The 19662-nt window shown below is 42.7% G+C and overlaps 11 protein-coding genes across 15 annotated transcripts; 5 read left to right on the top strand and 6 right to left on the bottom strand.

The window, feature by feature from the left end:
* Positions 1-345: 345 nt before the first annotated feature.
* LOC132256832 (farnesol dehydrogenase-like) lies at positions 346-1460 on the bottom strand. Its single transcript, XM_059753396.1, has one exon. The coding sequence runs from the start codon at positions 1237-1239 to the stop codon at positions 475-477; it is 765 nt and encodes a 254-aa protein (XP_059609379.1). The 5' UTR covers positions 1240-1460; the 3' UTR covers positions 346-474.
* Positions 1461-1512: 52 nt separating this feature from the next.
* On the bottom strand, positions 1513-2399 carry LOC132256831 (farnesol dehydrogenase-like). Its single transcript, XM_059753394.1, has one exon. The coding sequence runs from the start codon at positions 2358-2360 to the stop codon at positions 1560-1562; it is 801 nt and encodes a 266-aa protein (XP_059609377.1). The 5' UTR covers positions 2361-2399; the 3' UTR covers positions 1513-1559.
* A 26-nt stretch (positions 2400-2425) lies between these two features.
* Positions 2426-3337, bottom strand: LOC132256927 (farnesol dehydrogenase-like). The gene has a single exon (XM_059753535.1). The coding sequence runs from the start codon at positions 3335-3337 to the stop codon at positions 2585-2587; it is 753 nt and encodes a 250-aa protein (XP_059609518.1). The 3' UTR covers positions 2426-2584.
* Positions 3338-4276: 939 nt separating this feature from the next.
* LOC132256865 (farnesol dehydrogenase-like) lies at positions 4277-5156 on the bottom strand. The gene has a single exon (XM_059753443.1). The coding sequence runs from the start codon at positions 5154-5156 to the stop codon at positions 4398-4400; it is 759 nt and encodes a 252-aa protein (XP_059609426.1). The 3' UTR covers positions 4277-4397.
* Positions 5157-5371: 215 nt separating this feature from the next.
* On the top strand, positions 5372-6471 carry LOC132256866 (melanoma-associated antigen B3). The gene is made up of 3 exons (XM_059753444.1): positions 5372-5551; positions 5614-6018; positions 6076-6471. The coding sequence occupies exons 1-3, from the start codon at positions 5384-5386 to the stop codon at positions 6193-6195; spliced, it is 693 nt and encodes a 230-aa protein (XP_059609427.1). The 5' UTR covers positions 5372-5383; the 3' UTR covers positions 6196-6471.
* A 910-nt stretch (positions 6472-7381) lies between these two features.
* LOC132256864 (protein shifted) lies at positions 7382-13735 on the top strand. Of its 3 annotated transcripts, none has more exons than XM_059753442.1 (7): positions 7382-7862; positions 11085-11278; positions 11356-11598; positions 11676-11819; positions 12259-12459; positions 13189-13284; positions 13346-13735. In XM_059753442.1, the coding sequence occupies exons 2-7, from the start codon at positions 11098-11100 to the stop codon at positions 13600-13602; spliced, it is 1122 nt and encodes a 373-aa protein (XP_059609425.1). In that variant the 5' UTR covers positions 7382-7862; positions 11085-11097; the 3' UTR covers positions 13603-13735. The 3 variants fall into 3 exon arrangements, with proteins under 3 accessions (XP_059609425.1, XP_059609422.1, XP_059609424.1); XM_059753439.1 differs by having other exon boundaries at positions 11676-11855; XM_059753441.1 differs by lacking the exon at positions 7382-7862 and having other exon boundaries at positions 10500-11278; positions 11676-11855.
* Positions 12485-13990, bottom strand: LOC132256867 (5-demethoxyubiquinone hydroxylase, mitochondrial). Of its 2 annotated transcripts, XM_059753446.1 has the most exons (3): positions 13742-13990; positions 13009-13153; positions 12485-12953 (listed from the first exon to the last, which is right to left on the bottom strand). In XM_059753446.1, exons 2-3 carry the CDS (start codon positions 13142-13144, stop codon positions 12526-12528), a joined length of 564 nt encoding a protein of 187 aa, XP_059609429.1. In that variant the 5' UTR covers positions 13145-13153; positions 13742-13990; the 3' UTR covers positions 12485-12525. The 2 variants fall into 2 exon arrangements, with proteins under 2 accessions (XP_059609429.1, XP_059609430.1); XM_059753447.1 differs by lacking the exon at positions 13742-13990 and having other exon boundaries at positions 13009-13201.
* A 261-nt stretch (positions 13991-14251) lies between these two features.
* Positions 14252-15185, top strand: LOC132256889 (RNA-binding protein pno1). Its single transcript, XM_059753480.1, has 2 exons — positions 14252-14566; positions 14633-15185. Exons 1-2 carry the CDS (start codon positions 14373-14375, stop codon positions 15138-15140), a joined length of 702 nt encoding a protein of 233 aa, XP_059609463.1. The 5' UTR covers positions 14252-14372; the 3' UTR covers positions 15141-15185.
* On the bottom strand, positions 15160-16343 carry LOC132256888 (syntaxin-16). Its single transcript, XM_059753479.1, has 2 exons — positions 16166-16343; positions 15160-16098 (listed from the first exon to the last, which is right to left on the bottom strand). Exons 1-2 carry the CDS (start codon positions 16244-16246, stop codon positions 15160-15162), a joined length of 1020 nt encoding a protein of 339 aa, XP_059609462.1. The 5' UTR covers positions 16247-16343.
* Positions 16344-16411: 68 nt separating this feature from the next.
* LOC132256890 (NADH dehydrogenase [ubiquinone] 1 beta subcomplex subunit 1) lies at positions 16412-17034 on the top strand. Of its 2 annotated transcripts, XM_059753482.1 has the most exons (3): positions 16412-16527; positions 16642-16663; positions 16728-17034. In XM_059753482.1, exon 3 carries the CDS (start codon positions 16803-16805, stop codon positions 16983-16985), a length of 183 nt encoding a protein of 60 aa, XP_059609465.1. In that variant the 5' UTR covers positions 16412-16527; positions 16642-16663; positions 16728-16802; the 3' UTR covers positions 16986-17034. The 2 variants fall into 2 exon arrangements, with proteins under 2 accessions (XP_059609465.1, XP_059609464.1); XM_059753481.1 differs by having other exon boundaries at positions 16642-17034.
* An 82-nt stretch (positions 17035-17116) lies between these two features.
* On the top strand, positions 17117-19221 carry LOC132256909 (dual specificity mitogen-activated protein kinase kinase 3). Its single transcript, XM_059753505.1, has 4 exons — positions 17117-17557; positions 17631-18154; positions 18287-18367; positions 18427-19221. Exons 1-4 carry the CDS (start codon positions 17496-17498, stop codon positions 18750-18752), a joined length of 993 nt encoding a protein of 330 aa, XP_059609488.1. The 5' UTR covers positions 17117-17495; the 3' UTR covers positions 18753-19221.
* The last annotated feature ends 441 nt before the right edge of the window (positions 19222-19662 follow it).

Genomic DNA, 19662 nt, shown 5'->3' with positions numbered 1-19662 from the left:
AAACATAACAAACAGGCTTTCAAATCCATCACATTGTGTTAATATTAGCGAATAGTAATCTCCGGAATCTTTGGGATAAAATGATTTATCGTAAATGCAACTCTATTCTCAGGTATCTCAATAACAGAAATGGCAAATAACAGATCCGACATTATACATATATGAAATTATTCAAGTCATGGTCGAAAGTTGCAACTTTTTGTTGGACAAATTGCCTTGATTTCCACAATTAAGCTTTTCTTGAAGTGAGAACCTTTTCAGTGGTGTCTTGGAGTCATGAATATGATTATATTTTTGATCTAAAATCACTACAAAGTTATAATAACTATTTTATTTCCTTCACCTATTTCATAAAAAAAATTAAACACTCTTCCAACGTCGATTGAAATATTTATAAGAGTTGAATCTTGAGTTGAATATATTTCTACTGTTCGTGTAGAATTTAATTAAACAAATCATTGTTTTCCGGGCCAATTAATTTCTCGATCCCACAGCTTTTAGTATCACGTCTTGGACATTCACATGAGGCGGAGTTGAGAGTATATAAAGAACAGCTTGGGACACGTCTGATGGCAGAAGATGAGGAATATTCGTCATGTTCTCAGGCTGCAGATCTTCACATAAGTTCGTCGCCACCACAGTTGGACTAATGCTGCTGATCTTGATTCCCAGGTTGTCTCTGGTCATCTCCTGGCGGTAGAGTTCCGTCAGTGCCGTCACAGCAAACTTTGTAGCCGGATAGACATTGAAGTGCATGTAAGATAGAGCAGGAGGTGGAAAGACGCACTGATGACCCAGAATACTGTTGATGTGAACAATTTGACCGGGAAAGTTGCGCTCCTTCATTGACGACACAGCTTCTCTTGTGCAATTGATCAAGCCTACAATATTCGTTTGAATTATATCATTAATAGTAGATGATTTTCCGCGATCGGTCAACTTGAATGTATTATCTGCGACACCAGCATTGTTGATAAGAATATCAACACCGCCAAACAGTTCAATAATCTTCCCAAACACAGACACAATTTCCTCTTCACTTCTGATATCACATTTGAGGCAATGAAGATTTTCCCGAACATTCTCCCCAAGATCACTTTTAAGGGCTTCCACTTTCTCCACTCTTCTTGCCAGTCCAACAACAATCACACCGACTCTCGCGAGATCCTTGGCAATTTCCGCTCCAATTCCTGAACTCGCGCCCGTCACAACAGCCACTTTTTTGCTCCAGCGGTCCATTTCGTGTCGTCAGGTGTTTTTTCTTTTTCTCTACTATATGAAGTTAACGCGTGTTATCAGCAAACACAAATGGACATTTTTTACGATTTGCTCCCAAAATGTTCAAACACATCGCTGAAGACTGTTTTTCATCTCTATTATATTTAGATTGAAAACAAGTCTGTTTCGAGTGATCGTGACCTTCGCAGAAACACATTCCTGCCAGAATTAAGAGGCAAATAAACCTATGATTATTATTAAGATGCTCGTACGGACGGAGAAATTCTAAAACAATTTAGAAAGAACTCACGTTTTATTCAACAATCTTTAAAGCTAAACAATTAAGAATTCACTCTGATGGGTTTAATTGTTATTTCCTGGATCTGAACGTGCGGCGGAGTGCCGAGAACGTAGAGAACAGCTCGTGAGACGTCTTGAGGGAAGAGATGAGGAAAATTTCCCAGCGCCTCCTTGCTAAAGTGTGGCGATAGTTCCGTCTGAACTATTCCTGGACTGATGCTGGACACTTTGATACCCAGTCGCTCCTTGGCGAACTCTTGCCTCTCTGTCTCTGTCAATGCCGTGATGGCGTGCTTCGTGGCCGCGTAAACATTGAAGTAATAATCCGTGGGCAAGTTGGGAACGTTGTGACCCGAGATGCTGTTCATATTGATGATATGACCGGGAAATGAACGCTTTTTCATGGACTTGAAAGCCTCACGCGTGCAGGAAATGAATCCTGTGATGTTTGTGTTTATCGTCTCACTGATTTTCGAATGATTTCCCTCCTGGAAGAGTTTCATTGAGGGATCATAAACACCAGCGTTGTTCACAAGTACATCAATCCCGCCAAATTTCTCCTCTATGAACAAAAATGTCTTCGTCACTTCCTCCTCATCCATCACGTCGCACTTTATCCCGTGGAAATTGATTCTCTGCTGCTCCGGCATGCCACTTCGCAGCTCATCGAGTCTGTCCACTCTCCTGGCCAAGCCGACCACAACCATTCCCGCTTTGGTCAAGTCCTTGGAAATCTCCGCGCCAATTCCCGAACTCGCGCCTGTCACAACGGCCACTCTATTCACCCAGCGATCCATATGTGAGGCACGTTTTCCTGAACAAACTATTTTTCTTCTAGGCATTGAAGACACAGACTGCACTCTTATTCACTCATTGATCCCCCTTTTATACGACTCATAGTGAAATTACCAATGAATGTGTGTATCGTGTAATTATCAGCAATCTATAGTAATCAATTTGCATTGAAATTGTGATTGTGATTGTAGAAAGGTGAAGGAAAGGTTCCCACATATTACTTTATTAGGCATATTTTTTCATGTTATAGTCACAATTGCATTAAAAAGTATCAATAATCGGCTCCCAAAGGTTTCAACATGATTTCCTGCACATTCACCCTCGGCGGCGTCGCCAAAGCATATCGCAGAGCATCACACACATCTTGAACCTCCAAGAAAGGAAACATCCCGCCTATCGGACTATCAATAGGCGCCATTTCCGTGCGCACAATTCCTGGACTAACACTGGTTACTCTCACTCCAAAGTTCTCCTTGGAAAACTCCTGGCGATACATTTCCGTAAGCGCAGTCATGGCGAATTTAGATGCCGGATAGGCATTCAGTGTGAATGGATCAATCTTCTGCGGAACAGAATGACCAGAAATACTATTCACATTGATCACATGACCAGCAAAGCATCGCTTCTTCATGGATTTGAAAGCCTCGCGAGTGCAGAAAATCAAACCGAGGATATTTGTGTGAATAGTGTTAAGAATAGTAGAGGAATTTTCTTCATCAATAAGTCGCACAGAATGATCAAGAAATCCGGCATTGTTGATCAGGACATCCACTCCTCCGAATTTCTCCACAATCCAAGCAAAAGTCTTTATGATTTCCTCTTCTTTCATCACGTCACACTTCGCGGAATGAAGATTTTGGCGCACATCTTCAGGAAGATCATTCTTCAGCTCTTCGACTTTTTCCACTCTTCTCGCCAATCCCACGACGATCATCCCAGCTTTGGCCAGATCCTTGGCAATCGCAGCACCGATTCCTGCACTCGCTCCTGTCACAACGGCAATCTTTTTCACCCAGCGATTCATTTGCTTCACTGTGTTTACACTCACTCGATTTTAACTAATTTGATGAATTTGATATACGACACCTTCCTTTTATATTTGGGAGTGTAACGTTCTAAACATCCATTTTATGATTCTGATGCCCTTGTATGCCTTTTTAAAACTTGACTTTTTGCACCTCTACATCGTATACGTAATTTGACGAATAGATCTTTAAGAGATTGAACGCCATTCATAAAGCATCGGCTCTGCTTAGCTTGGCGAGAGTTGAGCTTTTTACGACTTATTCATAGTGAGATTTGATTCGAAGGTGAACATAATTGCCAAAGTGTCGTTTTCAAAATGTATTTTTTTTTGCTATCTCAAAATTTGAATTTTATTCCCTAAAATATTTGAACTAGACTTCATTTTTCTTCCTAGAATTCATAATGCACCCTCGTTTGTTATTGTTTTTCAATATTTCCATAATAAATGCGTGAAAAGAAATTGTGCTATTTCCTCTTGCTAATAAGAAGTGATGATGAAACATCTAAAATAATTTAATACACGCAAGCGTTTTGAAAAACTTAATGGACTGTACTAGAAAACCAGCAAACACATGAAATCCTAGAAAATTTGTCTTATAACTTAAATACGTGCGCACTTTAATGACGAGGTGAACATCAATTGGGATAGATAAACTCTGTTTAAACCATCATCGAAGCACAATGTTATTTCAAACGAATGTACATGGATTAATGATGTCATTCATACGCTTTGTCTTGTCAACAAAATTCAATATTTTACATATTCTGCTTTTATCCACGTAAATTCAGCTTTTTCTCTTGAAACTTATAGCTTTTGTAGCAGAATACTTGCTACAGAAGACAAGAAAAATGTGTACATAAGAAATCATTTCACATATTCTAATTTAAAAAGTTATATTCAATTATTGTTTTTCTTACATTTTTATTAACCAACTACATAGAAACAAACAACATTGTAACCAAATAAGTATAGAAAACATATATTTTCCTCATCACCCTCCAAAAACGCAATGATATTGTTAAAGAATCGCAAACAACGGAAGATAAAAAAGTCAAGTTCAGAATGAACAAGTCGGTCTTATCAGAAGCTCCTGGACATTCACATGAGCTGGAGTGCTCAAAGTGTAGAGAACAGCAGCCGAAATATCGCCTGGCTTGAGATGCGGCACGTGCTTGAGCGCCTCCTCGGTGAAAGCTGGCCCGATCTCCGTTTGCACCACTCCAGGACTGATGCTGGTGATCTTCACACCGAATCTCTCCCGGAAGAATTCCTGCCTATACATCTCCGTGAGCGCAGTCACACCGAACTTGGTCGCCGGATAGATGTTGAAGTTGAAGCCGCCAAATTCCTGTGGCACCATTGGAATCGTGTGACCCAGGATACTGTTGATGTTAATGATGTGACCGGGAGAAGAGCGACGTTTCATGGACTGGAAAGCCTCACGCGTACAGAAGACCACACCTAGAAGATTAGTGTCAACTGTGCTGCGCATGAGATCAGAATCTGCATCCACGAGCTTCTTGTCTGTTCTGCCGATACCCGCGTTGTTAATCAACACATCAACACCACCGAGATTCTGCTCAATCCAGGCGAAAACCTCAATAATCTCCTCTTCTCTAGTCACATCACACTTCACCGGATGGAAGAGCTTCTGGTCATCAAGAGATAATTGCTTCCTGAGCTCTTCCACTTTCTCCACTCTTCTGGCCAATCCCACAACGACCATTCCCGCCTTAGCCAGATCCTTGGCAATTTCTGCGCCAATTCCCGAACTTGCGCCAGTCACAACAGCCACTTTTTTCTCCCAGCGATTCATGGTCTCTTCTTCAGCGCTAAAGAATCCTCTCCACTTGGATAGTGATTAGATACTGATTACTTTCTTTCACTTTCTCCTGAGTAATGCCTTTGACCGCGCGCAGTAATTATAAAAATACCAGTTAGAGGTTTTCAAACTTATCTAAGTGAAAGTGAAATTTATCCAAACTGTCAAAGAGAGCTCCCGCCTTTTGCGTCCGCTGTGTGTTTCATGCAAAGAAAATAGTGATGTCTTGTGAAGAATCAGCAATAAAAGTGGTCAAGTTCATTCTCAATGTGGTCGAGAAGAGGCTGCCCATCAAGAGGGGTGAAATAATGGGCGCTATGAACGATGGCTTTGCGACAAACAAGACATATCCGGAAGTCATGGTCCGTGTGGAACATCACCTCGCAAAGGCAAGTATTTCTCAAGCAATCACTTAATTTACTCAAATTCTGATCTATGATTGTGCTTTCAGACTTTTGGCTATGCAATCCAGGATGTAATGGTCAAAAACACCAAGAGCTACATTGTCGTGCCCAAAAACATAACCTCACATTTGGTTATGCCTCCCGGAAAATGGCCTGAAGTTACACTTCTCTACCTAACGCTCACTTACATCTTCATGAAGGGTGGAAAAGTGGCAGAAAATACTCTATGGAGGTTCCTGGGTACTCTCAACATCTCACAGGAAGAACGCAGTGATGGAATCTTCAGAAACGCAAATAAACTCCTCACAGAAACCTTCGTCAAACAACTGTATCTCGTCCGGGAGAAAGATTACGAGGAGGGCGGAGATGCAGATTTCGTTATCCAATATTCCTGGGGGCCCAGGAGTGAGTTTGAACTGTCCAAAAAGGCTGTCCTTGATTATGTGGCTCAGGTAAATCCATCAGACAACAAAGATCGCTGAAGTACTCACATATATCTTTCGTTGCAGGTTCTCAAGAGACCGGCGAGGAGCTTCATTTTGCAGTACAGGGAACTTTATGGCGCACCAGCGAGCAGTAGAGATGGTGAATCAAGTCAGGCAGCGCCGTCATCGCTGATCCCACTTTGATTTGGAAGATCTTGCAGCAATATTTGGCTTGTCCTGTGAACCAACAGGCGTGCTGATAATTCTCTCAAGTTTCTTCTCCTCTTTCATCATCATCTTCCGGCGCTTTTTGAGACTCGGCACATCATCGAGTTCGTCAAACATTTCTTTTTCAATTTCATTAATATCATCAATTGGACGCTTGAATTTTCCACCATAATCATCATCTCTGTAAGAGAATTTGAATTTAATGTTAAATGAATTCACAAGATTAGATTAACATGAAATAACCTGAAGTAATGTTCGATCTTTTCATTAATCACGGAGAGTTTGTCTTTGAATGATTGAGATTCCGGTGGTAGAAGTGAATTCTCCCGGAATTGAAAGTACAAATCCTGTTCTGCTACTGTTAATCCGGCCTTAAGCAGTTCACTCCGTTCAAATTGCCTCTCCAGAATGGCCGTAAAGTCTTTTAAGGTTGACAAACCTCCTCTGGAAGTTGATGGCCCAGGACAGAGAATGGATTTTGTGAAATTTTGCTTCCTCGTAAGCTCTTCCTTCAGATTAGATTGTGTGTTTCTTTCTTCAAAAAGATTCCTTACAAGCATCTTCTGCTCCTCGTCAATGTGATTTTCTGGGGCTCTGAAATCACCCATAGTGATTATAGGGAGAAAATCTGCAATAAAATCAAACAAATGTACATAGTATTAGAATATAAATGTTTAAAAATACATATTTTGCAAAAGTTCCTTGAAATTATCTTGATCTCTTGATGGCAGAGGCAAAAAATTGGTATCATAATTTGCGATCCTCTGTTATATTATTAGTTTCTAATTTTCACGACATTGACTCGTGTTTGAACACAGCTAAGGAAAATTGCGTGGAAGTCCAGTTTCTAATCACGCGCAGAAATTGCAAGTGATAAAGTGTGTTCGAGCACAAATGGCATAATTACAGAGTGCACGGCTGGAAAAATTGCGTGCCAAAGGATGAGAGGCGAGTGCGAAGCGCACGAGAGAGAATGGATATCGAGAAGCAGTGGAAGAAGCAAAAGAAATGATACGAGATGGAAACGAAGGAGAAGCAGTGAAAACGATCTTTGTCGTAGCGCACACAAAACGATCCAAATTCCCAAGACTTGTGCCTTTCTGCCTTTTCTCGCCAAACCAGTCGCCGTCGAGCTGTTGAGCGCACAAGACATCTTCCTTCAGCCAATATCCAAGCGTCTCTTCGCCAGTCGCGCAATTGAGGAGGGCATTTCTGTGTCCGTGTCGTACAAAAATCCATCTCGTGAGGCTTCGTGCATATTTTCTCGAGCTGTGCACTTATTGGGAATTTCGTCCGGCGATTTCTGTGCCCGCGTCTCGGTGTGCTGGTCAGACTCTGTTCCCAGCGAGGCCCAATTAAGGCGGCAATTAAAGCGTTTCCTGTGACAAAGATCGAGTGTCTTTGGTATTATCTCACATATATACATATGTATATATGATTTGTGGAGTGAGAAAGAGTGCAGAAAAGACACACCAGAAGCCAAGTGGAAAGATGAGAAAATGAGCACCGTGGACTGAGCAGATTCTCAACAGTTCCTCTTCTTTTATATGGAATTCATCGACGAGGGACAATTCTTCCTCGCTAATTAATCGCATAGAAAAATTTGACGACTTTTTTCTCCTCCAAATCCACCAATTTCTTGTGTAAGTGTGAGATTTTTTCCGTTCTCTCCACACCGCAAATGTTATTCCATCCCAAAAGAGACCAATTTCCATCTATCCATCTCGCTCAGTTCTCTTCTTGTGTTCTTCTCTGGCCATGGTGCAAAAAATTCGCACAAAAGTCGGTGATTTTTATCACCCAATCTCCCATGAAATGAGAAGGAGAACATGGAGAGACTGAAAGAATAAATACCGCACTTTGTGTACATAAAACATATATAAAAAGATTACCAGCAGAAATATTATAAATAGCTACTTTGCTAATTTTCAATTCTTCACCTCTTTGCTCTCCACGCCCAGGCCCTCAGACTTTGGCTCTTCCTCTCCAGTATTTTTAGCGCAATTTGTGCGCGGGAGCGTGCAATTGTATTATAACCATCCGCTGTTTTTTTTCCTTCCATTTCACCTCCAAACATTTCACGATTCGCGCTCCCACGTTTTTTATTCTTTACCCCGCGATCGCACCGAAGGCATGACCAAAAGAGAGAGAAAATAGAAGATTTGGATGGAGAAACCCACTCTCTTCTTCTGGTCTCGAGAGTTAACATCACAGAACCGCAGACCGAATGTCGTCAACACGAGAGATCTGAGATGTGATCTTTCTTCGCGTCTTTGTAATGACTCTCGCCACAATCCAAATCAATCCTGCTACTCTTATCGATCATCTTAAAATTATCCTCAAATGAACTAGAAAGAATGTCCTTGCAGAACTATACATCTTCTTTTCCTTTTCCCTCACTCAAATTTGAGAAGATTTAAGCAATAATTCTGATAAACAGCGCTAATTACTAATAATCACTAGCCCTCTTAATAATTCTCTTTAAAAGCATTTTTCGTGTAGAAGGATACATGATTTTTCTAAAAAATAATACCAATTTTCCCAATTTCCATGACATTGTGTTCCAATATTTCTAAGACTAGACTTCTAGAACTGAAAATTTTCATTCACCTGTAAAATAATTCCATTGCGTTTTTCACTAATAAATCATTAGGAAAGAATAAAAATTAAAAAAAAATACCAGTATTCAATGCACAAAATTGCGATCCTTTAGAATATGTTAAATACCTGAAAATCATTTGTGGCCACAATATAATCTTCCCCACAACCAGAAACCAGACAAACTCCTTCACTTCACCTCCCATAGAATGAAGTGATGAGGCAAGATGATGTCCAGTTTTTGTTGTCCTCTTTTCTGCACATTTTACTCATTCTTTTACCTTCAATCTTTCTTCGCGCTGCCCTTTTAGGCTTCCATTTCTGACCTCTGATTTAGCACTGCTAAAAGGTGTGCTGATCGTGAAATTGCCTCCAGTCGCCGAGACAATATTTCTTCTGGTAAATCATAAATCATGCATAATTGAAGAGGTTCGTAAGGCAAACAATTGTCCAGGTGAACTTCCTATTGGAACTTCCATGAAGGCCACCATTTGTCCAAATGATCATCATCTGTTTGCAGGAGCACGAGAGTCCCTATTTTGCACAACTGCTCACAAAACTCTTCGCCATGATAATATTTTGTTGGCCAAACAGTGAACATTCTTCTCCTCCTCCAATATCTCACATCATCTCTTTTGTCCATGTCTTCGGTCACTCACGATGGGAAGATAAATACAAGGTATGCAGACAGTGAGAAAAAAGGCCCTTGTTGAGGAGTGAGAAATGATGGACATTTGTGATGGTGGAGTTTAACAAGAAACACAGCAGCACAGAAAACACAACGCAAGACAAATCATGAGACCATTTCCTTTTCACGCCTGAAACACATGTACAAATTTCCCTCTAAAACGAGTGGCAAAGTGTCTATTGTCATTAATTATGTTCAACAAGAGTATTAAGACATCTCATCTCGCACAGTTGGAGTTGGACGGACGCGAGGAGGGAGTGAGAAAGCAAAGGGAAAAAAAGCGACCAAGAGGGGAGTAAGAATTGAGGAAGAATAACAGAATGAACGACAGTGAAGCATCATCGAAACCTATGAAGATATTGAGGATCTTTACGAGTGAAATTAAAAAGAGAACGCGATGATGGAGAAGAAAACGATATAGAAAATTATGTGAGAATGGGAACACCTGTTATTGATGTGCCCTTATAGCTCCGTAAAAAAAAACATATATCAATACAATACAATGCAGTGTTTTGGTGTGAAGAACAAGATTGACTTAGGAGAAGAGGAGTGACTTTGAGATTATGCCCCCCTGATGTGTTCAACACAAACCCACAAATCATCAACATTGATCATCGACAGACACAAAATTTTCTCACTCTATTTAACAACTTATGCACACAGAGAGCCATAAAATCATAACCATTTCCTGCTATTTACACACATTGATTGACTGGAAAATAGAATTTGTGGAATGGGGTGAAGCAAATGATGTTTGAGATCTATTTTTGGAAACACTTTCGAATAAACTCTCGATGTTAATATCTCTCTATTAGATGTTAAATATGTTTTCAACTGTAAAATAATGTGAATAAGGTAAAATGGGATGAAGAAAAATGTGTCTAAACAACACTCTGAACAGAATCATTTGTCAAATCAACAAATCTTGGTTTTCATATTTTATCATATCTTCATATAATAAAAACAGATTTTCCTCAATTTTTTACCTCAAGCCAAGTTTAGGAGATTGTGGATCATCTGTCTCTTCTGGGAGTATTGAAAGCTATACAAAACACACGACATGAGATACCAAAAAAAACGACACCACGTCTTTTCTTGCTCTTCACCTTTTTCACATCCCCTTTTCATCCTCATTCTCACACTTTCAGTCTCTCATCTTGCCATTTTCGCAAATGCAACTAATCACTTCTCACTCGCTTTTTGTGTGCCTTCGCATCTTCTGCCCCTTGGCTTTAAATTTAAAGTTCTCCACCTCGTTTATTAGCATGATTACCATTCTCCACAAGCGCACGGCGTTGGTGAGAAACACGATAGAGAAGAGGTGTAAAATTTAATGCTCTCTCTGCACAAAATCACTCACAACAGGAGGACTCTTTATCGTTTAGACTTTAGTGCTTTTTCTCTCTTTTTTTTCTTTTGTGCCTCGCTGAGACGTCTTGAAACAAGAGTACCTGTCTCACTGGCAAACTGATCGTCAGGTGGATTTATTTACCAGGCGCGAGAGACATTCGCGCGGAAGAGATTAGGGATATTTTTTGTTTATACACCACATTGAACGCAGTCAATATTCTCATTGCAGTTGACTTGGCAAAATGCCGGATCTCTGGCAAAACATCTGTCTTCACATTCTACTGACTTGCCCTATATTTGTGAACGTCTGGTCACGGCACGATCATTTGTACATGGGACTCGATCATCGACACCATTTGCACTACGAAAAGGACAATGATCTCTCGCTGTGGATCAATGAGATGCAAGTGAAAATGTTTAGTGGTGAGTATTCTTCGTCTCCCACATTCAAATTACATACACACCATAATTCTATCCCTTTTCTCAATCGCAACGTGAAGGTTTCTCAATGAAAATATTCGCAATTGATAACGGTAAGGTATCACCCCATATTAAGGATCCTAATTTCAATATCTACCTTCCAACTATACCGTCTGAAGTAAGTTATGTGAATTTTACATGGAAATCCGGTGCCAAAAAATATGATTATCATTTCGATAGATTGCAATCATTAGATGAAAATATTCTTAAGCCACCAATTATATCTATTAAGACAAAGGGACGTGTTCCACGCAATCCTAAAGGTATGTCCAAATTCGTGCCGCCGAGAGCAGAACTCATCGGCAGTATTCAATTACAAGATTTCTCTCGCTTGTTTCAGAATTCAGTGTTTTATTGCCATGCTCGGGCAATGTGTCAGGCATTGCAATGTTCAGCATTGGCTTGCTGATACAAACACGCAAGGGTAGACCCTTGCCTGGCACCCCCCTTCGGCTCACCCTCAAGAAGGAGTGCGCCTACAGAGGTGTGTATGACAGAGCTTCACTAACGGCTTCGCAAGGTAGTGTATTGCTTCCTTATAATAAGACACAGAACATATTGTGAGGCATCTTTTCCAAATTTATGGTGTATCTTTCATCTGTCTATCATTTTGATTTTTTTTGCTTTCTTCTGCAATCAAGATCCAGCATATGTATGCAAACTGCCAGTTTAGTCAAACATATGTATAATTGAGAAAATATTGCATAATTTTTAATACTCCGCCCACTTCAATGCCACGCCTGTTAATTTCTGCCAGAATTTTGGTCTTGATTCCAGAATTGAGCTTTCTTTCCCACATATTCATTATCATTAAATCATCGCCACACATTTCCAATGCCAACTAACTTAAAGCTTAAGCCAGCTGATAAGGCAACTGACACAATCCAGGCGTATCATCTTAACAAATCCCACCGAAAATACAGGTCCAGACCCAGAATGTGATAAGAAGTGCGCAAATAACGGCTGGTGCAATCACGAGAAGATATGCCAATGCCCGGAAGGCTACATGGGACAGTACTGCACGCAGGCTCTGTGCTATCCGCAGTGCCAGAACGGTGGCAACTGCACGGCGCCGGCGGTCTGCTCGTGTCCGCGAGGGTATCAAGGACGCCACTGCGAGGGAGGTTAGTGAAAGCAAGCAACTCTCTCTCTCTCTAAAGCCATCTATTTCGCCGATATCACAACCATCTCTAGACCTTCTTGGAGATGGCGATTGCTGCCTTGCAGCCCACTTTTATCACCTCGGTCAGGGCGCGGTAGAACGGCGCCTGCTCGGCACCATGATCGATGCCTGTGTCGTGGTGCTCCTGCTCTTCATCGCGGAATTGCGTGATTGTGGCCAGCAGCTCTTGGTCCACCTTCGGATCCGCCATCAGCTGCCGCAGCTGATCATTGTAGTGATCCACGATTACTGTCTCCACAGCCACAGTGCACGCCATGGCGGCTTTCTCGCCTAACAGGGCAGTTCCGGCGCCCAGAGCGAAGCCCGCCACGTTCCAGAAGGGCGTCATGACTGTGGGACGCACGCGGTGCTTGTTTATCAGCATCTCGAAGCGGCGTCTGTGCTCCTTCTCCTGATCCCACATGTGCTGAATCGTCGGTCCCACTTTAGTATGCCCTGCAAAATAAATCACAGTCAATTTGCGCGCTGCTCTGCGCGTGCATTTCCTTACCCAACACTGCCATCTGTCCTGCATAAATGCGATCAGCTCCCAGCTCACCAGCGTGATCCACGCGAATGATCTCGTCAACCAAAGCGGTTGGCCTCTTGTGGAGCATCCTTCTCGACACTAGAACCACTCTCGCCATTTTTAGGCACTGAAATTGACCCAAGAATCGCCGTATATTTTCAGGTATCTGTGCAGAGAAGTGCCTCAACGGCGGAAAGTGTATCCAGAAGGACAAGTGCGAGTGCCCCAAAGGATATCTCGGGCTCCGCTGTGAAATATGTAAGACTTCTCAATGCATGCCGTCGACCAACTTCTATTCTAATCTCTCTCTAACTTCTAGCCAAGTGCACAATTCCCTGCCAGAACAACGGGAAATGCATCGGGCCCAACAAGTGCCGCTGTCCGCCGGGAATCTCGGGTGAGCACTGCGAAGTGGGCAGGAGGCAGCGCTCGACATGCAAGAAGCCCTGCAAGCGGGGCATCTGCATGCCTGATCACAAGTGCCACTGCTTCGAGGGGTGGTTCGGAAAGTTCTGTGCTCGTCGGGAGAAGCATAGTCGCCCCAATTATCGCAGCACCCCGAAAGGCAGGCGGTGAATCCCGGACGAGCCCTCTTCCCGCCCTTCTGGCTTCCTCTCTTCACTTACACGCCACCCTGTCTCCGTTCACACTCCCCGGTATTGATTCTATGTTCTATCTCTAATGTGATAATAAATTTACTTAAAGAATCCCGAACCTGGAACACTTATTCAAAGATGATATCCGCAAGTGAGGTTAAGTTGTGCTTTCTGGGTGATTTCTCTGCGTTCTTGGTCGATTAGCTGACGTACTCGTACACAGGCAGTGTAGAAGTACTTTATCTTGATGTTTTGTTCACTGTTATTAGCTAATCACTAGTATTTTGAGAGAAAATGTACGAAAATAAAGCTCTTTTATTGTGTTTGGGGTGTTTTCAATTTAGAAGTCTTCAATGAATTGCCATGCAAGTTCGTCACAAATACATGTCGTGAGATGTAATAAATTCAATAAAATACAGCTGTAATAAAGCAAGTGAATCCCGTGAATCCGAAAAGCTGAGATTTATTTTAAAAAATTTTGTATGAAATTCGTGGAGCTGAAAGATTTATCTCGTAAAATTATGAGGTTTTTCTTTGAAAGTCTTAAGAGTTTATGCGCGAACGGTGTAACAAATTATTTGAACTTTGCCGCGGCGAATGTCCCAAAGTGGGCTGTCAGGGGCACGTGTGATGATTGTCATTCTTTTATATCTTTTCCTCAGCCACGAGAGGAAAACATTGCGTATTTTCTGATATTTCCTGCATTTTCTTCACTCTCCACGCAATTTGAGTGATTTGAGATCTCCAACCATGGATGTTGAAGAAGTAAACATTAGTGTGGAAGAGACAGTGGCTAAGAAAGTAGCGAAAAAACGACGTCAGAACGATGCGATGGAAGTTGATCAAGTCTCGGGAATTGAAGGAGCCCCAAAGTCTGCAGCATCTGGACGGAAGCGCGCCAAATCCAATGTAGATCAGAGAAAGATCATCGTCCCTCTCAGAAGGTGAGATCGAATGCGATTGTGTTGAGTGTAGGCGTTTTCCATAGAGTTGTGTCTGATTTCTGACAGGTTGGGAGCTTTGAAGGAGAATTGGCTGAAAATCGTGAACCCCTTGACGGAGAATCTCAATCTTCAGGTGAGATTTAACCTGAAGAGCCGCCAGGTGGAGATGCGACTGGGTCCAGAGACTCCGGATGTGGCGAATCTGCAGAAAGGCGCAGATTTCGTCAAGGCCTTCGTATATGGATTTGAAGTTGATGACGCTCTGGCCCTCCTGCGTCTGGACGATCTCTTCGTGGAGACTTTCGATGTCATGGACGTGAAGACGCTGCGCGGGGATCACAAGAGTCGTGCAATTGGCCGATTGGCCGGCAAAGGCGGACGGACGAAGTACACGATAGAGAACACAACGAAGACGAGGATTGTTCTCGCCGACAGCAGAGTTCACATCCTGGGCAGCTTCCAAAATATCCAACTCGCCCGGAGGGCCATCTGCAACCTGATCATCGGCTCCCCGCCTAACAAAGTCTACGGGAATCTGCGATCAGTGGCTGGACGGATTTCTGAGAGGATTTAAGCGTATTTATTATGAAGGATTAAATTTTGGTAAAGATCAATACGAGCATCAGGAATAGTGTCACACTGGCCAAGATGAGGATACACATCATCTTCCTGTTCTTTCTTTGGTACATTTCCGCGCGCTGCAGCTGTCTCAGACCTGCTGACACACGCGTTTGCGTATTTTCCACGTTGTAGTCGATCCTGTCCAGGATTGTGCCCTGTTCCTGCACCATTCCCGCCAGATCCTTAAAGATGTCATGCAGGTCAACTATGGACTTAACAATACGTGACACTTCCTGTTCCCGCCGCTCGATCAGCTTCGTGTTTTCCTCCTCGAACAGAAGCAGCTGCTGATGCGTAAGCCTAGAAGCCACCGGCTGCTGAAAGTACTCGTCGATTTGCTCATCACTCTCGTCCAGCAGCACTGTCGCTTTGGGCTTCAGGAAGTTGTCGAAGGTCTCGACTGTTGTCTCCCTGGCGGGCTCCTCGAGATCAATCGTGGTGAAGTCCTGCGTCTCGAAGAACACATTCGAGCGCTCCTCGCGCGACGCCATCTGCCTCAAGTACGTATTCTGACTGTTCCGAAAGCGGAATGTGATATCCTGCAGCTGCAGCAGGAGGCAAGTGACCACGTTCTGCGTGAGGCGCTGCTCCAATCTCTTGCCCTGGCCCAAGCTCGACCGGATGCATTGGATGTGGCGATGAGTCGAGGCAATCAGCTTCGATATCTCCGTGCTGGCATCCTCAATTAGAGCCTCTTCCTCACAGTGGTCATCCATGGTGGGTCGCTGCAAGTGTCTCATGTGCAGTGTGGTCAATTCCTCGAGCTTCGGCTTGATCCTGGACATTGTGTACTGCGCTTCTTCCAGTTTGTCAATCCATACTGGCGGCGCTTCGTTGTCGTCTCTCATCTCCAATCCCTCTTCTGTGTCTCTAGCTGATCTCCTCAAAAGGTGTTCAGCATCGGAATCTCTCTGCAATTATGCACAAAACAGACATTGAAATGCCATTCCAGGACAATAAGAAAACAGCTTCACTTACACTCTCGGGATACATGTTTTTGCTCTGTGTCGCATTATTCCGCATAATAAGGAACACCTCTGTCAGATTTCGACTAGCCATGGCTCACTAATTGATTCCTTTCTCAAGGATTTTAACTTTTTTCCTCGCGTTCACCAGCTGGTTGTGGAATTTCCGTCTGACACTTCGCGGCGAAAGTGGCGAATAATCCGCCGCTAAATATTGCTTCCGCTCACACTCCATCGAGTGCGAATTGTTTTCTATATTTTCGCCATCAATTATGGATATGTGAAAAGATTTGAGAAAAATCCTTTCTCCTGAAGATAATTATATAGCTTCGAGCAACAAATCACACAAAAATTGCTGATCTACACAAATAGCGGGTAAATATGTGTTTTCCACGCATCAAATATCATTTTTGTCCCTAACCACACAATTTGTTGACGTCCTGAAAGCCAAGTTACATAACAAACTCACAATACACATTTTTCCGACAGGAATCTCCTTGGGAATTTGATGGCAAGTGTCCTCCTGAATCTGTGGCGCAAGTATCGGCTGGTTGTAATCTTTCCCTCCCTCACAGCGTACTTCATCTACGCGGATCTAGAACATACCAAGAAGTGGAAGAAGTCACTGGAGGATTCCAAATAAAGCCAACATGGTCTTGAACAGTGTCTTCGGCCTCACCACGAAGTCTGTGTGGTTCGCTGTGCCCATGACTGGCTTTTGCATTGGCTGGTTCCTGGATTACCAGGAAACCCTTCGCATGACAAGGTTCCGCGACAAGAGCGCCTTGTACGGCAGAGAATTGGCGCCTGGCGAGCAGCCGACCTGGCCCTAGTGTTTGTATCATGGGAGAGATAGTTAATAAATTGAATAAATAAAAGTAATTAAGGTTTTTCTTGGGGATTTTGATAGTTTTGAGTGTCATTCCGGGAGATTCAGCCGGGCGAAAAACTTCGGCGCAGTACAAAATCGAAGTCGAAACGAAACGAATTGTCATTTTTTTTGTTCTTTATTACCCCAGCAAAACAGCGAAAATACCCCCGAAAATGGCTCAAAAAGCGATCAATTAAGTGTATTCTGACATATTTTATTCACAATCAGTGCAAGTTGTGTGAATTCGCAGAGATTTTCGGTGTTTTTCTTCGGCACAGAAGAATTTCCATATAAAGAGCTTCCTGTCCGGCATCGAAGTTTTCACCTTGATTTTTCACCCACTTAAACACAAATTCTGCAGAAATTTGCAGTTTTCTGTGTGAGATAGAAAGGCGATTTTGGCGGTGAAGTGCTTCCAGAGGGGGTTTGCTTAGGATTCGTGGCAGAAACGTTTGTGGAAGGAATATCCGGGATGTCTGGTCGCAGGAAACATAACCTCAAAATCCAGATGGCGAACGAAGCGCCGCCCCCAGTGTAAGGAATTGATGGGAGTTGAAGTGCTTTGCACCATCCGGACAATGGTTTAATGCTTAATTGTGCTTTGCAGGACGCCGCCACACAACCTAGACAAGAGTACAACGATCACAATCGACGACAAGACGTTTGTCGTGGAGGCGGACGACTTGGAGAAGTTGTGCGATCTGGGAAGGGGCGCGTATGGAATCGTGGAGAAGATGCGCCACAGGCAGACGGGCACAGTGATGGCCGTGAAGAGAATCACCGCCACGGTGAACACACAGGAGCAGAAGCGACTCCTTATGGACCTGGACATCTCCATGCGGTCCAGCGCTTGTCCCTACACAGTCCACTTCTTCGGGGCGCTCTTTCGCGAGGGCGATGTGTGGATCTGCATGGAGGTGATGGACACCAGCCTAGACAAATTCTATCCGAAAGTATTCAAAAACAGCCGCCTCATGTCCGAAGATATTCTAGGGAAGATCACGATAGCCGTAGTAAATGCCCTCCACTATCTCCATGCCAAGCTCAAAGTGATCCACAGAGACGTGAAGCCATCCAACATCCTGATAAATCGCAAGGGAGAAGTGAAGATGTGCGATTTCGGCATTTCTGGTGAGTTTCTGGTGAAATTGGAAATATTTCATCTATTTCTCCTTTTCTGTACGTCTCGAGGATCTAAAAGCATTTAAAATATTCTGCAAATGTGCAAACTTTTATATTAAAGAACTTTCCTTGCTTTTCCAGGTTACCTGGTGGATTCAGTGGCGAAGACTATCGACGCCGGCTGTAAACCGTACATGGCGCCTGAACGAATAGATCCAACAGGTGAGAAGCACTCTAAACTAAATTCCTTTTTCAATGCGCTGAACTCATTTTTCCGTCAGGCAATCCGGGTCAGTATGATATTCGATCGGACGTGTGGTCACTGGGCATCAGCATGATCGAGATGGCCACTGGCAAGTTTCCCTACTCCACTTGGGGCTCTCCGTTTGAGCAGCTGAAGCAGGTGGTGACAGACGATCCACCGCGCGTGGAGCCGGGCAAATTCAGTCCGGAGTTCACGGATTTCATCAGCGTGTGCCTGCAGAAGCTGTACACAGACCGTCCAAACTATGAGCAATTGCTGCAGCATCCCTTCCTGCAGGAGCACAGCGCCAAAAGCACGGACGTGGCCACGTTTGTCGAGGAGATTCTCAATTTGCCAGAGTAATGCGGTGCGCATGGAGATAACAGTAATATTTACTTAAGAGAGTCACAAGGAGAAGTAGTGTGGATGAGAACGAATAATACTAATGTCCTTACTTTTTTTTTCATGTATATTAATTTAGCGATGAAGAAGACGATTATCATATACTAATGAGCAATTAATTTGAGAGAGAGATTTGAGAGAAAAGAAACATCTGTAATATTTTCTCCTAGAGGATAACCAATTGAAAGTAGAATGATACAAGACAGAAAAAATTGCAAAGCAATCTTGATAAAGAGTATAAATCCTCAAGCATCACGCCAAGTATGACAATTTCGAACGATAAAACAACTCAAGCATGCAATTTGTTGACATTGAGATAAGAATGGTGTCTGAGAGAGGCATCGAGAAACATGAAAAGTGCAAAAGATATGCAAGAAAAGCCAATAAGTCGAAATCGAGGTCGAAATAAAGTCTACGGAGCAACTTAGAATGTTGTTTTTTTTTCCTCATCATCTGCAACACTGAAGGGAATAATGGAGAAATCTACTAAAGATATATTTCTTTCTTCACTTTGATCTATCACAGAATCTTAAATACTTTTGTCGGCTTGAAATTTAAGATTTCCAATTACACTTCGAATTGCTAATTTTTTTATTTTAGAGTTTCATGTGCAATTAGTTGTAATTCAATTATTACAATCTTCTTGTGAAATTGGCGGTTTTTAATGTGATTCGTATTGTCACATATTGAAGGAGCAAATACGAATGATTGACTTCAAGGAGTCGGCAAAAAGGTATAAAATCAGTAATTTATATAAAATTTAATTAGAATGTACAACTTTTATTGGCTATACGACGAAATATGATTTAAGAGACTCTTAAGTGAAATAAGAGACTTAAGATATTCGCTTGAGTTCGCCACGAGGCGCTCT

Source organism: Phlebotomus argentipes, unplaced genomic scaffold (assembly GCF_947086385.1).
Source record: "Phlebotomus argentipes unplaced genomic scaffold, Phlebotomus argentipes genome assembly contig_33, whole genome shotgun sequence".
NCBI lineage: Eukaryota > Metazoa > Arthropoda > Insecta > Diptera > Psychodidae > Phlebotomus > Phlebotomus argentipes.
The sequence above is the reverse complement of the archived record's forward strand: the minus strand, read 5'-3'. Positions and strand labels throughout refer to the sequence as shown.